The 18,039-nt window shown below is 43.6% G+C and overlaps 1 protein-coding gene across 1 annotated transcript in view; it reads right to left on the reverse strand.

Annotated features, from left to right (window-relative positions):
- The window catches only part of map7b (microtubule-associated protein 7b), a 41,571-nt gene extending 24,688 nt beyond the window's left edge, over positions 1–16,883 (reverse strand). Inside the window, exon 1 of the mRNA XM_062550602.1 lies at positions 16,822–16,883. Coding sequence (XP_062406586.1) covers positions 16,822–16,867 — 46 coding nt within the window. The 5' untranslated portion in view covers positions 16,868–16,883. The remainder of the gene's footprint in view (positions 1–16,821) is intronic.
- Between the last annotated feature and the right edge of the window lie 1,156 nt (positions 16,884–18,039).

The raw sequence follows: 18,039 nt of genomic DNA on the forward strand, positions 1-18,039 counted from the left end.
CCGGAAGTTGGGTGAGTGATGCCTGTCAATCAACCCTATGGGCTCCTCCCGAACTTTGTTTAGAAACATCATATGCAAGAGTGGAATAGGAGTCATACATGTAACAAAGACTATGATTATAGTTATCATTTGATTCTTTTGCATCTTGACTTGCACGTGTGGATATGGGCCAGTTACTTTTTCTCGATTAGAGGGACACAACTGATTGAGCCAATCAAGGGCTTTATAATGATCTCATTTAGTGTACTTTCTCAGATGTGTGAGTGGGCGTATACACATTTTTCAATGGCTCCCAGTGATGATGGTTTTTCTGTCAGTTTAAAAGTTCTCTCTCTCTTTCTTTCCCTCTCTCTCAAAGCAAAGGTGTGAGTCACATAGTAGCCTATTTAGAATAAAATAGTTATTTGTAACACTAAACAACTTAAGTCCAAACAGCATTTGAAATTTCAATATGTTTAATTGTCATGACTCCTCAAAGATTTTTATGGGGAAAGGTGACCAGTTGGATTGAATGAAAACCTATGGAGCTGTATCAACATGGGATGCTCAAGGGCTTATACTTTTTTAAATCTTTGAGCAAATGTGAATGAAAAGCATACAATAAGGTTGTTGTGAAAAATGTTCTATGTGTATGCCGTGGCCTACTGGTTAGGGCTTCGAGCTTGGTTCGATCCCTGACCCGTGCCCTTGAACAAGGCACCTAACCCCTCACTGCTCCCTGAGCGCCGCTGTTGGGCAGGCAGCTCACTGCTCTGGGTTAGTGTGTGCTTCACCTCACTGTGTATTCACTGCATACTGTGTGTTCACCAATTCACAAATTGGGATAAATGCAGAGACCGAATTTCCTTCACGGGATCAAAAAAGTATATACTAACTATACACTGGGATTTAGGCGACCATTAGATTAAATTCCTATGCTTTGCTCTTTCCAGTTTATTAACTACATGTCGAACACAGCTGAGCTGCCTGTTGCTGACTGTTTAACTATGTTTGGCAATCTTAACTTTACATGTCAAACTTATGTTAACAGTTCAACATGGGAGATTATGGCAAGTGTTAGCTATGAACTAAATCCATCCTCAAAATCGGGGTAGTGGAAACAAATTGTTAATGTACTGTAGTTTCAGCGTGAGTCAGAAGTGTTAGTCACAGGATTGAATATCCTGTGAATAAAAACTAGATGCAATGTCTACTATTCCCATTGGAATCTATGATATGATGCTAGCATGCATTCTCTGAAAAAGAGGCCCTTAAATTACATTATTCTCTATGATGATACACCGATTGTACGTATAGTAGAGTGGTGGAATGTTATTGTAGTGTTGTTGAATTGTAAAGTTGTGGAATGTTATAGTAGTGTTATAGAATGTATAGAATGGAGTTGTGGAATGGTACTGTAGAGTGTTGTGGTGGAGTATTCCTGTAGTTAGTCTGGCCACAGCCCTGTCTGCAGGGCAGGTTCATGTAATCAGAGCCCCACTGATGGTCAGGATCAGAGGCAGGATCAGGGCAGAGAGCCAACATGGCCACCAACATGCTCCAGTTTCCATGCTCAGGGGGACCTTTTCAGGACACCGCCGGCCCAGATTGGAGACCAAAACAGTCTGACCCATTTATAGTTTACAAATTATCCCCCCCTTAGACACACACACACACACACACACACACACACACACACATCCCCCAAAACCCAACACGCACATCCACAGGTACAAAACTTCTCTCACAGATCAACACAGGCAGAAACACACCCCGCTCCCTCTCCATGCTCTTTGTCGCTACTATCCCCAAACGAACACTCCCCAGGGCTGGATCATATGAACATGAGCGAGACAGCCAATGCCTCTGAGAGAGAATTTGTCCAGCATTGAAGTGTGCTTCATCTTGCATTCTCAGGTATATCCGTCCATACGTAGGTGTCTGGTGTCATGTGTGTCTTTTTCCATCTGAGTACAGGTATACAGTAGCAATAAATAAGGGAGATGCTCTGGATTTATCACCCAAAATATGGAAAATGTCAACATTAGTCTTTCTGCTCCTATCCCTCTGTTAAACTACAAAACTGCAGCACTAACTAAATGAGGTGTGAAGGTAATGAGACTTTGCTTACAGATTGGCATCAAATCGTGCTCTCACATCCACCACCGCCAATGGATGCTTTGAAAACATCTGTTGTGCTGGAAGGGCAAGAGGGTAGCAACAGGACAAGAGTACAGAGACTGGCGGGTCCAACAGCAGGACTAATGTTATAAAATGGTATTAAAATACAGGATATTTAACGGGAAAATATTAAAATGGCAAGAAAGCGGGAAATAGTTAAGATACAGTATGTGAGAAACCCAGAAAAAAAACAGGGGGATTGACAGGTATGATAAAGGTGTGAGAGTATCAGGCATCCTGCCAAGTGAAAGCTCAACATTTTCTCAGCACATCTCCAATCAGAGTCTCTCTCTCTCTCTCTCTCTCTCTCTCTCTCTCTCTCTCTCTCTCTCTCTCTCTCTCTCTCTCTCTCTCTCTCTCTCTCTCTCTCTCTCTCTCTCTCTCTCTCTCTCTCTCTCTCTCTCTCTCTCTCTCTCTCTCTCTCTCTCTCTCTCTCTCTCTCTCAGAGCCCAAGAATTGGCATCAGCAACATGCTGCACACACAGCAGTGGCTGTTAGAATGCTGAGGAGGGTGCTTTGCCTGATGGAGGATGACTCCACATCTCAAAGGTGAACTCCACAAATCGCTGCACAGAAATGCTGAACATACCAAAACTAATATTAGACGTACACATGCACACGCAAACACGATCCAGGGAGTCTGAATATGACACAGTAGTGTGTGTGTGTGTGTGTGTGTGTGTCATTACTCAACAGGGAGTATCTCTTTGTAATAATGCCATGAAATCATCCTCAGGTGTGTTACAATAGGCGTTCGGTTTCTCTCAAATAACACAGAGAAACGGAAACAGGCACACCCACACAGAGACACACGCATAATATGGCTACAGTAATTTGTGTGACTTATTCTGTGGAGTGTGTGTGTGTGCATGTGTGTGTGTGTGTATCTGTCAGAGGAAGGGGGGAAAAAAGTGCAGCATAGCGACACAAACAGACTTAAAAGCAAATAAAAAAAAATATATAAACCAATTTGAAGTTAGACCTCTGAGACCAAAACCAAATGAGCATTTTAGAGGCTGAAATCTCACACAAAGGAAAACCAGAGAATATAATAAAACAACCCCCCCCACACACACACACACACACACACACACACACACACACACACACACACACTAAAGCTGTAAAGGAGCGGCTGCTCGGGTGTATCTGGGTTAAGGAGGATTTAGCAGAACATCCCCCAGCAGGACCTTTACTGCTGATCATGACACCCTGTGAACTAAGGATCTTCAGCCACACACACACACACACACACACACACACCCTTTACCGCTGATCATGACACCCTGTGAACTAAGGATCTTCAGCCACACACACACACACACACACACACACACACACACAGGACCTTTACTGCTCGTCCTGACACCCTGTTAACTAAGGATCTTCAGCCCCACACACACACACACACACTCAGACAGATACATTTGTTTATGTAAAGCACATTCAATGACCTCTGTGTATAAAGTGCGCTGTATAAATAAACAAGACTTGGCCCACAAAGGACCTTTATTCATGACGCCGTGTGAACTAAGGATCTTCTGCCACACACACACGCACACACACACATACGTATTTATACTTTACATATATTCAATTCAGAACCTTTACCAAGGCATTTGTGGAGGAGCAGATAGCATTGCCACTTCATGCGTGTTACAGTACTGCAAGTTTCTGCTAGTTGCTTTACGCAACATGGTTTAAATGGCAAAATACCCATTACCTTTCACCTTTACAACCTATCTGGCACACGCACACTCACACACCTCACACACACACACACACACACACGCACGCACACAGTGAAAGTTCAGCATACTAGTGCCCATAGGTGGCTGTGGTTCAGGGGTCAAAAGGTCACAATCAGGTCAAGAGCAGAGTCATGGGCTGCCAGTGCTGCTGAAAGGCTCTAGTCCAAATCGGTCCTCGAGTAGCGCAAGAGCTTCTATGGAAAACAGTAGAGAAGCTTCTAGAAGCTACCAGAGGAGTCAAAATGGATACTTCTATGCTATGCATTTTCTGTGCCAGAGGTCTCATCACTGTGAAGACCACACACCCCCACTGCTACAGATGGAATCCATCAATCACAGCACGCAATTCACTCTTAATAAATGAATGCATTTGTGTTTTTCTAAGACAATACAAAACACTGTACAACCGATAGATACTGACGATCTATCACTGGACGATCACTACATCTCATAGTGCATGATCAAACTAGGGAGGAAAGGGAGAGTGAATGGATAAAAGCATCTGTAGAATTCCATAGCAACAGGGATTCGCCATGTTCTGGCATCGAGCCAGACCCAGGGTTTGCTTCTAAAAGGTGGTGGTGGCCCAAACTACACACACATACACACACACACACACACTGAGCAATATCAGCTAAGAGGGAACAGAGAGGGGGGAGGCAGAGTGGCCCTGAAGGAAATCATTAACCTGAAGGACAAAGCTGGACATTCCTCACGGAGCAGTGCATCTTAACAGTAAGGGGCTCAGGGTCCTTCCGCACACAAGGGGAGAGTTCATGGGCAAGGACATGCGATATCATAGTGGAAACACACATACATCCACCGACACAGATACCCGTAATTTCCCGACTATTAGCCGCGGCTTATACTGTACATTAATTTTGCAAAATTTCTTCAACTATGAGGTTAATACAGGGGGATAGTTAATATGGTGTTAATATGGTTTTGCTTCTTTTAACTTGCATAAAACACTGTCCTGCGGCTTATACACAATGCGGATTATATGCGGGAAATTACTGTAAACACAGAAACAAATAGAGATTCACGTGCCACACAAACCTACACAAGCTAAATCCACCTGTATGTGTGCATGACACAGACACAAAACACAAGTAAGGAATACATGGCAAAAAAACAAGCACTTACAACACACACACACACACGTTGTATGTTTTTGCACAAACATGGAGCAAACACAGTATGCTTACTTGCGTGCACACACAGAGTAAATAAGCCCTGTGCCGTATGGTCACAGGTTAAAGGTACCTCAGACAAAGCTGTTTTTCTTTCTGTGCCCTTAAAACAAGCATGCACACACACACACACTTCCTTCTCTGTGAAGTATTCACGTGTCCTGTTGTTTTATGCCACACACCCAAACACTTTGGTCTAAGCCCCTCTTATAACATAACCCCATTCCAATCTCTGTTTCCTTTACCCATAATCACACACACACACACACAAAGACAGCCTCGTTTTTACAACTCAAGGAGCCTCTTCCGCAAAACACTTGAAAGCAGCAGAACCCATAAGTCATCTTACTATCATACACCACAGCAAACCTCAATAATACGAGAAAAACACACACATACACACACACAGCTTTGACTGACTACAACAATCCCATCATCCAAATCTCCCAAAATGCGCGCACGCGCACACACACACACACCTGGAGTATTGCTCATGTTGCTCCTGTGACCCGGCAGGTTGCTGTGGAGCAGATCTAGTGGCGGACCCCTGGCTTCTTCATCCTCAGCGGAGTGTGTGGAACTAGGCCAAACGTTCTAACACAAACATGCTCCGTCCCGCTAAATGCCGTCTCCAACACACACACACACACACACACACCACCAAAAATCAACCAGCAACACAGCCGGTAAACAAAACAATAAATTCAATATGTGTGTGTGTGTGTGTGTGTGTGTGTGGGCATGTGTGTTTGCCCGGCTGAACTTGAAACAGAATGACTGCTGAGGGATTGACATTCCCCTTATCTCCTCCCCTGCTTAGCAAGAGTGTGTGTATGGGTGCGTATGTGTGTGTGTGTGTGTGTGTGTGTGTGTCTGTGTGTGTCAAAGAGAGAGAACGATAGAGAGTCACTCATCTCACTCCATTTGACATGAGTGTGATGCGTGCAAGATTATCACTCAGATTGCATGTGACCCTTTTTGTGTATAACAGCTTAGGGAATGTGTGTGTGTGTGCGCGTATGTATGTGTGTGTGTGTGTGTGTGTGTGGGATTAGTTGGCGAGTTAGTGATTAGTGTGTATTTTTTTTCTTTTTGAGAAGGTCTGTGTGTGTGTGGGGGGGGCAACGTCCGTAGCCTGATCAGCTTAGCGGAGGGTAATGCTAAGCTCTAAAAAGGGGAGGGGGGAGGGTCATACCTACCCCTGTGTGTGTGTGTGTGTGTGTGTGTGTGTTGGTGCATGTGAGTTCATGCATATGTCTGTGTCTGAGAGAAAGTGTACTTTAGAGAGTGTGAGTGTGTGTGTGTGTGTGTGTGAGTGAGTGAGTGAGTGAGTGAGTGAGTGAGTGAGTGAGTGAGTGAGTGAGTGAGTGAGTGAGTGAGTGAGTGAGTGTGTGTGTGTGTGTGTGTGTGTGTGTTGGTGCATGTGAGTTTATGCATATGTCTGTGTCTGAGAGAAAGTGTGCTGTGTGCTGTGTGCTTTAAAGAGTGTGTGTGTGTGTGTGAGTGAGAAAGTGTGCTTTTAGAGAAAGAGTGAGTGATAGCACGTGTGTATGTGCATCTGTTGGAGAACGTGACAGATTTTATGTGACAAAGAGAGTGCTTTAGAGAGTGTGATAGTACATGCCTGCGTGCATGTGTATATGTGTGTGTGAGTGTGAGTGTGTGTGTATGAGGGAGTCAGTGTTTATACAGGAGAGAGTGAGTGAGGAGCAAATCTTATCTCATTATCTTTTATCCTATCATTTATTAAATATTTTTTATTCATAATCTTTTGAAACAATTTCAGTTGACTTACTCCAGCCACCATTGGCCTAAATTGCCCCAATCAGCACTCATGATCCTAAAAGCAGCCAATGGCTTTGCTCCATGCTTATTCAATTATCCACCAGACAGCCAATGATTGGTGACTAAAATGGCACACAATGGTGGCTCCAGACTAGTGATTGAGAGAGGACCCCCATGACGTACCATGTACTAAGTGCTAAAAAACAGACTGTTAGCATAGGTGTCCTATGGTATAAGGCTATGGCTAAGTGGGGTGTGTTCTGTGGTGAGACCTAACTAGTTATACTTTATATATTCTGCATGTGGGGTAATATCCAAGTAAAAGCGGGCAAGTATTTCCATAAAGAGCAGAAGTCTTGAATCTGTAATCATCCTGATTTGCATGTACAGCCACACATACAGTGTGTAACACACCACACACCACACACACACACACGCACACACACAAAGAGGGACTCTCTGCTGAGGTGGCAAGCTGTTGCCATGAGAACACTGCCGCCTGTTGCAATCTCCGCCTACCACGGTACACTTTCTGGACAGGTCATGTGATAACCTGACCACACCCCACCTGTCCGGTTGGACCTGTCAGTCACGGCTGTCACAGACACCTGCTGTTTCTACGACAACAATCACCATGCAGTCAGTGTACACTCTTGAACAAACAGATCCAAGTAGCCTACACATAGGTGCTCTCTCACATGACCTTGAGTTCACACGTGTGCACTGCATACACACACACACACACACACACTTTACATATAAGAGCAATTATCCTTGTATATTCTGCGTCAATATTTGCTTATATACACACCACAAGTCAAATCCTCAGATCAAGATACCAAGAACCGTACAACCTTCCTTCCCAGTAGGCTACTACAATTTCCTGTCTCTACTAGACAATCTGGACCCACTGTAAAAAAAACAGTTGGCAAAAACAGTTATCAGGATGCTCAGGGTGATAAATCATAAATCCTGAGTTAAACCCTGCCCAGGTCAAACACCTTGCCTCCCATCTGTCTCTGAACACAAACACACCTACTGCTCTGCATTAAACCAACACACAGACACACACACACACACACACACACGTCACACTCTCAAACACGCACATCCACACACTCACTCATGCCTTTTCTTACATTAAACTATTAAAACTACATTCACATACACCCATGTCCACACACACACACACACACACACACACACATACAGAACTGCACGGCACAGCAGAATGACACCTACCTAAGTGAAAAGGCAAACCTTTCTCTGAGTAAACTGTGGGCATGTGCTATATAAAAGGGGTGTGTATCAGTGTGGACGAGGCCATAGGGATTACAGGATGATGAACTGTACCATATTGACCCAGACCCGGGGAACACAGACACACAAAGAGGATGCATACAGTAGCCTTCTCTTCTCTGTGCATGCAATAACCCACTCTGACACCCCCTCAAAATGATCTTAGCTTGGCATAATTCATTGGAAGTGCAGTACACCAGCTATAGCCTAGCTTAGCATAATTCACTGGAAGTGCAGTAGCCTGCACCAGTTATCCTAACTTAGCACAATTCACTGGGAAGTGCAATACACCAGTTAGTCTACACCTTTCAACAAAAACAAATCCATGGATGAACATCAGAGGGCATTGATGTCTCAGTAGCAAGTTTCAATATGTGTGTATATTTGAATACCGTGTGTGTAAGGGAGAGAGGGAGAGAGTGTAAGCCTCAGTGTGGTGATATGCTGTGACAGGCTCCATCAAATAAAGGGGGCTTTCATGTCTCAGTCATAGCCTAACCACACACGAACACAAACAGACACACAAACAACACACACACACACACACACCCATCCAATACTATACCATCAAAAACACATTGGCTATGACAATCTTATTAGCTTCATGTTCTGCAACTAAACAATTGAAAATTGAAGATGTGAGATATGCGGACATGGTGGCCTTCCTTAGCAATCAGATCAGGAGCAACACTATGACATCCTGAGAAACAACAGCCCATATGTGGTCAGTCTTCCCATCCATAGTTTGGGGTCACTACTATAGATTAAACGCTTTATTCAATGGAGATTTTCACAGAGGGGTTTTCTACCAGTTTGATCCATGTAGGGGGAAAGCAGCCCATAGGGTACTGTAAGGCACCTTAAAAGAGATCTATTCAGATCAGATAGAGAAGGAAAGGACTTACAGAGCTGTGGAGACTTACACTAGCACTCCTGAGGGAACCATAAACTAGAACACTGAAGGAACAGGAGCGACGGAACGGAGGAGGTCAATTTGTGTGCAAGAGAGAAAGAGGGACAGAAAGATATAGGCTTGACAGAAATAATAAAAGAAATTAAGAAAAGTAAAGTAAAGAAAGTATTGAAGCCAGAGCAGTCTTAATAGCAGATACTGTACAATGCACTACTCTGAATAGAGAGAGATGAAACTGAGTAAGCTTGCCCTCCTGTCTGAAGATCCCACTAATATGTTTTATGGGGGTACCACAACATAGGTTTAAGTTTACGTACTATTCGAAAATCACACCAACATACAAAAGGTGCCGTCTACGGAAGACCAGCATTATTAAGAAACAGGCTTGCAGCACTGGTGACTTCCCTGCACAACTACAGTGCTACTCACTGGATTTGTAACTTTAACATTTAAAATCAACATTTCCATTTTCTCTTTAAATGTCCACTGCAAGACTAGACCTGTGCTATCTGACTTCTGATTTAGTGCAATGGGTCTTCTGTAGAGTCCGGTGGTTGACTCCTGATTATATATTGCATTTTACATAATCATTTCAGACACTTTTATTAAAAAGCCACTTACAAAAAGTGGAATAACATTCAAGGTACACTGCAAGGTGACCATAGCTAAATGGCCATATGACCCTCCACTAAAATACATCACCCAACCTACTATTATGAATATGCCAGATCAAGTCATATCAATAAGAATGGAGAGGTCATAGCTTATTTAAGTCACCAGGTCAAATACCAGACTGGTACAATGTCATCTTTTATGCTAACTATAGGCAATCAAATGAAGTAGACAGCAAGAAAAGGGGGGAAAGTAGTCTATACTGAACTTCTGTGTTTCCCGAACGTTTCCTTCGCAAATGTTAGCATGGGGTAATAAAACAGTTACAGAATAGCATGACCTCACAATGACATGAAGCTTTACAACACACAGACTGGTAGGTGGTGACATCTGGAATCAGAACCAATCAATTCCAAGATAAAGGAACACACACACACCAAGGAATGCTGGGATGCAGTCGTCGGTCTCTAAGATCAGTGACTCTGACCACTTAATACCAGCCTGACACAGTATCACTGCCTTAGCCCCTTAACCCCTCTTACACACACACACACACACACGTACACCAGCAGCAGATCCTCTTCAGAGATCAACAAGCTAACTACCCAGTGATACACCGCCCACCCCCCCTCCTCTTCACCTATTGACATCTCCTGCTCACTTCCTCCCCATACCTGCTTTCCTTCGTCTCCTGCGTTTGCGCTGGTGCTCCTCTTCCTCTGCGATGGTGGAGAGAGCAGGGACAGCTGACCGACTGGGGCCCCCCCTCCTTATTCTTGGGGGGGCCGGCATCCTGCATGTGTGTGTTTATGTGTGTGTGTGTGTGTGTGTGTGTGTGTGTGTGTGTGTGTGTGTGTGTGTGTGTGTGCGTGTCCAGGATGGGGTTGTGCCTGTTCCAGAACTCTCCTCCTCCCTCCACCCCCTGCAGAGTGCTAAAAGCTAATGCTAACTACGAGCACTTAGCCGGCAAACTACTGTCCATCGGAGCGTGCTCAGTGCTCTCACTTCCCTGGCAGAGAGAGGGAGGGGTGGAAGAGAGAGAGAAAGAGAGAGAGAGAGAGAGAGAGAGAGAGAGAGAAGGGGAGTGATAACAAGAGAGAGAGATAGAGAGAGATGGAGAGATGGAGAGAGAGAGAGAAACTCAGACTCCAGGAAGGCTTAAAGAGACAGTCCTTAATCCACCTCACAGACAACTGGTAAGAATATTCACTTCCCTGGTCTCCCTCTCTCCCTCCATCCTTCCCGTGGTCCTCTTCCACTTCACTGCCAGAGATACTGCTGTTCACACACACACACACACACACACACACACACACACACACTCTTGGTCCCTCATACACACAGAGGGCACAGAGTCACATACCACACACACATGCAGGGAGAGTGTCGTCTCTTTACTGCTGAAATATTCAGTGCAGCGCGAGTGGAACATGAGCCAGTAAATGGGTGCTGAGATGACGATGCGCGCGCGTGTGTGTGTGTGTGTGTGTGTGTGTGTGTGTGCGAATAAGTGATGATACTTATAAAGAGGTTTCTCAGCAGCACCAGGCACTAATGTTAGGTGGTCTCAGTGGTGAGAGAGGTAGCGAGAGAGAGAGAGAGAGAGAGAGAGAGCGAGAGAACTGGTTTCCCAGAGAGGAGAGGCTGTGCTCACACAGGGGCCTTGGGGACAGAGCTGCACTTCTTAACAAAATGCCCGAAATACAAGGAAATATGAACATAGTCATTCAATAATGACTATGTTGTAACTGACCCTAGGCAGATGGGTTGGGCCCTTGAGTCGTGGATCTGCCTGAGGTTTCTTCCTATATGTATCTCCAATTCTAGGGAGTGTTTCCTTGCCCCTGTTGCTCATGGGCTCTCTTTGAAGGTTTTAACACTCTGTAAAGCACCATGAGACATGTGTAATGTTTTGGCGCTCTATAAATAAAATTAAATTGAAAATTGAATTGAAAAATTGATTTCACCTCAGTATCGAACCTGGACAAATGAGGCCGAATTGCCTTACATCCTCGGACAGAACAAGGATGTGGCCATTCTGGTTACAGAAGCCTGCCATAACCTGAGGGACAGCCAGTGAGGCCACAACCAGCAACAGCGTTGTATGTTTGTTATCATTATCAGAATTGTCGTTTTACTTTATTTCAATGTCTCACTTAATTTCCCAATTCTACTAAACATGCTTGTCCTTCTATGTGTACATGTCATTGAACTTTGCCAATAATGTTGATGAAATGTCTATGAAGCTTTCTTGATTTTAATTGAAGGGAGAGAGGGAGGGAGAGAGAGAGAGAGCAGTGGCATGATCAACTATGTCACTGTGCAAGTGGAAACAGTGGGTCACTCACTCACAAAAAAATATTTTGGTTAAGGAGTATGTCTTAGTAAGAGTTAAGGTGGAGTGAAATTGATGAGAACATTAATCTCTACCTTATACAGTACAAAACTTAACACAAACACACACAGACACACAATGCCGCATAAAACTGTAATCTGAGCTCAGCTTAGCTCATGGACTCCATGTCCCAACCAGCCACACACACACATGCAAACTGAAATATGACAAACGCTGTGCAAGCAACTCTATGCAGGTGCATGAAGTTGACAAATAAAACAGCCCATCACTGCTGACAGGACTGTTAGGAACAGTCCTTGAATTTGCAACATCGTTTCCACAATCTTAGGACTGACGGTTGTTCGGTCATGTCAGGGTGGTTACTATACATTCAACAGGATAGGACTATGAGGGATGTGAACCCTGACTGACACACACACACACACACACACACACACACAAAACAAGACAATGCACTGGGGCTGCACAGTATACTGAATATACTCGATACATCAGTTTGCTGTAGCCTACCAAAGATACCTGAAAGTATTGCAGATATTGAGTATTTCACCATCATTTGTTTTTGAGCGACAATCTTGCTTTGCCGTTTGGTGACATTTTCACTCTCCAATTGCCCTCTCTCCCTCTCAGTAACAATGTGAAAAAAAACTTGCATCACACTCACCAACTAATCCTGAACAGTCTATTGAGAAGAGGGTGTGACGTCTAGGTGTAGACAACAGCAAGTAAACTTTCAGTTCAAAAGCGCCAGTAGTATTACTCTAGATGGGTAGCATAGGCTGGTGACTGGTGTTGTTCAATAAATGATGAGCTGCGTCAATAGAAGATGGAAGCAGTTCCAATTTGGTTCCGAAAACAAAATGGCAAGGGATTTTGAAATCAAATTTACAACGATATCCGCGCATTAAAGCAGAAGGGCTGCTGTGTGCATGTCTGACTGTTTCAAACGCGAGGAGAGGACAGGCAAAGGGGCCTTTCAAAGAAGGCGGGTACTGTAAGAGGAAGAGAGAGGGATGAAGTCAAGCAACAGGCCCTGATGAATGCTATGAAAATAAGAATAAAAAATAATCCATTTATTAATCCCTATGAGAAATTGTCATAGTAGGCTTCTGGCAATAATTTAAAACTACGTTCACCCCTGTTTTTTTTTACGCAAATATAAAGTCACATAGAAACCACCTGTGAATAACCTTGTCTTAATGCTAATTTACAGGGATTGGAATGCCATGATTTAGCCTAGCCTACATCATACTGGTAGGATTTAAAACATTACAGGGTGAAAGTGAGAATTCCTGAAGTCCTTTAAAGGCAAATCAAAATTATTGATACATAGTATATCGTGAAATAGACCTTTTAAAAACCATTTAACAATCATTAATGTCTTCCATTCTGTACCATCAAGCATTCTTAAGCTCAAGCACAAGCGCAACACACACACACACACCACTTGCTACATTGGTCACATTATTCAGGTCCACTTATAAGGTTCTTCCTTTCTTCATGCTGGACCACTTCTGGCTGTGTGTGTGTTTGTACAAGAAGTCACAAGCATACTGTATGGGTGAAGGTGACTGACTGTGGTCAGGTGTGGCCAAGAGGAAAGGCCTGATATGAAATGTGATATCAGACAAACAAAAACAAACACACACACACACACACACACACACACACACACAAGAGCACTAATCTGACCATTAATACCAGTTCTCACACACACCCCTATCCTTTCAGATGTCTTCTACAGGGAATTGTCGGGACACGTACACATAGAAATGCTAAATGTGTGTTTTATTCATGCCTATACAATGAGACATGAGTTTATGTATGTTTACTGTATGTCTTGTGTGTTTGTTGGCAGGATGCTATATTTGTGATTGTGTACATGTTTACATTTGTATCCAGGCACACATATTACTTTGGTGCAATATCCCAATAAGGTTTTAACAAGGGTTTAACCTCTGGTTCTCTATCCATCCCTCAATCTCTCACTCTTGCATTCAGACACTTTTGATGGCTGACAGCAGTCTCTAGTCTTATGAGTGAATGTGGGTGAATCCCATTAAAACACTATAAATACACTTCTGCAACCTATTGGCCACAATGGCCACGTCATGGCAGACCACATATAGCCTACTCTCCGGCCACCACCGGACAAATGGCAAGAGGTCAACAGGAGCCCCTGAGGGACACACAGAGCAGAGGGCAGTGGCAAAATCCTGAGCACACAGTACAATAGCAACTACCAGGATGACCTGCTGTCAGGCAGTCAGGGTGTTACCAGAGATCTCCAAACCATGAGGATGAACCCATGACGTGTAAGTCTATAAGAGGGCAGATTCAGGCCAAGAGGGTACATCAGGTGAACACACACACACACACACACACACACGGCTGGCCCAGTGACGATACGCAGAAATCACCCTTACATTCTATTCTATTATTCTGATCCAGAGCAACTTAGAAGTCTTTCACAGAAATAACAGTCTTCAGAGTTGCTGACTCCATAGAGGCGATCCTGTATACATTTATATGGTTTGCTGACCCCTTAAACCCATTTGTTCCTTTGGAGAATTCCTGTGCCTTTAGTGTAGTTGGTTTTATATGCATGTCTTTCAAATTTGTTGACACTGTAAAGTTTATCCCATAGTTTTTTTTCTTTATGCATTGCTGATTATTGATATGTTCGCAGACAAAAAGAAATCAGAATATCGACAGAAACCTAGGTGTGTTAAACAGATTTTCCAGACAGTAAACCAATAATGAATATTGGTTTATTCTGTTCATATGAGCACTTGAATTAACTGGAAACTCCAAAAATCCGACAATAATCTGTTTTTATTAATAATTCTGTCTAGTGTGCACGTAAACACACTCATTGAAACATACTGTCCAAAGGGCAGGGTTCGAGTTGGATGCACCCCCACATGCATCCCACAACTTCACATGAGAGAGCACTTTTTGGCCCAAGCCAATTCTTTTCATACACACTCTAAGGCAGGCAACCCTAGGCCTATTCTGATGTCACAAAATGTTTGCGACCCGACCCCAATCATTCAATAACCCAATATCTCAGCTGAGCACATTTGAATTTCAGGCGACCCCACATGGGCTCCCGACCCCAAGGTTGGGAAACAAGGCTCTAAAGAGACGCTGCACCTCTTTTAAACAGACTGTTCTGCCCTCTGAGAAAACAGAGAACAAAGGCACCAACAAAAACACATACTTTTCTATTATCTGAGGACACTTTTTCACTCACTGCGCCTCTCTCCTTCCCCACCCACTTTACCTCTCCTGTGTGTGTGTCTCTTTCTCTCAGCATTCTATTCTCCCTCTTTCAATCTCCCTTGTATGTACAGTACACACACACACACACACACACACACACACACACACACACACACACACACACACACACACACACACACACACACACACACACACACACACACACACACACACAGCAATCCATTGGTCAGACCTGTAATGTATTTGTTTGTGACTGATACTAAAGACAGGCAACAGATATATCCATGGAAATTCAAATATCCAAAATAAATGCCCTTCACACACCTTCATATATCCTATGCATAATCAAAATTTCATAACACACACACACACACACACACACATACACACACACACACACACACACACACACTTGACAATGTGATCTTTGGTCGCCCTTCTAACAGAAAGTAAAACGTTGACTTCTACGCAGTGTGACACAACGGTAAACAACAGCCTACACGTAGCCGACACGAACGCACACACACTCCACACCCACTTCAACCTTTCCCCTCAACAGGAAACCACCCCATCAACACCTCCGATGACAGCACAGAACCGCACAGAACATTTTCAAACACAAGTTTGACCCATTTTCACACAATCATATTTTAAGACACTTTAGGCTACTGTTTTCAGATCGGTACACCTTTGACATTCTGTGCCAGGGTAAGTGGTTCATTCTCCGTTCCCGGTGGGTCGCTAAACATTCTAAGCATTAAACCGGGACAACCCGCAAGGGATTAGAGCAGGCAGCCCGGTCAGACTTTAACCCGAACATCTCCATCGAAACAAGCTGTCGAACCACTTGTGTAAACTACTGACAAAAAGATAGCATAATACTGCAACGGGATGTGTTTTTCCTCCACACGCTTCAATATTTAGTTATATCTAGTTTTAAGATGACAAAATAGCCTAGGCTACTGCACCATCTTTGAGTAGGCTATCCAAATGTTGTCATTATCAGAGCCTGACGAATAATCCTACAATCATAGGCTAGACCTACTGTGCGAAATGTATAAGGTCGTGGAAAAATGCACCTGTGTAGCCTATGCATCCGTAGGCTACAACTGCGGCAGACATTGAGCCTGGTCTAATACACCTGCCAAAATAGAATACATAGCCTATAGCATTGGCTAAACGATCAACAGGTGTCAATGTCTAACTTTCAAAAGTAGTGACGCGGTGAAGACAGTCGCGATCCATTTAAATGTTAGCGAATATCTTAACTTAGTTAAACGCATAAACCGGCCACCGTGGCCAGTCGTTGATCGTTAATCCCGTTCCCGTGACTCGGCGCTCACTGCTTCCAATCATTAGGTATTCCCAGTTGGCACGCTCGTGCAGACTATGACGCGCTCATGCTCCCGCTTCGGAAAACTTATATTATTGTTTAGGCAACTTTCTCACACGACCCACCGATGGAGCAAATATCTATTTTGAAATTCATCCACCGAAACTTCTCACCTTGGGTCGCGCTGGTAGACGCGTCGCTTCCATCCAGGTCCGCCATTGCTCCTGACGTCAGATGAGAGGATTAGCCGCGTGAGGCCACTGGGCATAAAAACAGTGTGGGAAAAGCGAGCCTTGCGCCTGGTGGACAGGTGGGGAAGGTTACTCCACCTGCCACTAGGCCAGGCCAACACGGTCATTTCGGGTAGCCTAAAAGTGCAGTATGGCGTAGGCCTAATTCATGTATAATATAATAATGAATAGAATATAGAAAAGAAAATCTATATCACTTTTTTTTTTAAAAAAGTGAGGTGTTAAAATGACACATTATGAGTGAGCTCAGGGACAACACGATTTTGTGTCAATTTCACAGAGTAATTGTGTGGCTGGGTGAAAGACAAAGTTCAGCTATCTAACAACAACAATGACAAAACATGAAAACAAACCAACAAAAAGGTAGGCTACACGTTTTTTGCAGGTAGGCTACACATTTTGTTTGTTTTTCTGAGATAGCTGAACTCGTTTCATCCAGCCAGCCACACAATTGCTGAGTTGAAACTGACACAAAATGTGTCATCCCAGAGCACACAATAGATCAATCACTGTTCAGTGTACAGTAGGCTAATAGAAAATAAATCTATCTGAAGAGTTGTCCGCGCTATAAGAAATAATGAAAGTAGACTACATTCAAATACTAGATGAATTTAGAGGAACTTAGCCTTACTAATTAGGGTCTCAAAATATCACATTAATGGAACATAAAAAGAGAAAAAAAGATGCCCTTTGAATACTATATGGAACCATAAACATCTAAACTTACTGTAATACAGTAAACTTGAATCAGGACACTTGTCCCATCTGCCCATTAAAAGTGAGCCCTCAGTACTTCATTTCATAACGCTCATTCAGTTTTCAAAGAGTTTGATGAACAAACACTGCCCTCTAGTGGTTGAGTTGCAAACAAGAACCTAAAAGTCAACAGACCAAGTAGGCTGGGTGAACCCTGCCTGACCAGCCAGAGAATTTGGATGTCGCCCGGCGGCTCAGGCTGGAAACCTGCACATCTATTCCTGTCTTATCCAAAAGACGCACCCAGATCGTTGGTCTGATTGGTTGAAGGTCTATCGAAGCGTACAGAGTTATGTGCAGTAGAAATAAAGCACAGACTTAATATGGTGATAGTCAGACTACAGATTGGGGTAATTTCATATGAAATCAACCAGTGCCACCACT

Source organism: Sardina pilchardus, chromosome 12, assembly GCF_963854185.1.
Source record: "Sardina pilchardus chromosome 12, fSarPil1.1, whole genome shotgun sequence".
Taxonomy (NCBI): domain Eukaryota; kingdom Metazoa; phylum Chordata; class Actinopteri; order Clupeiformes; family Clupeidae; genus Sardina; species Sardina pilchardus.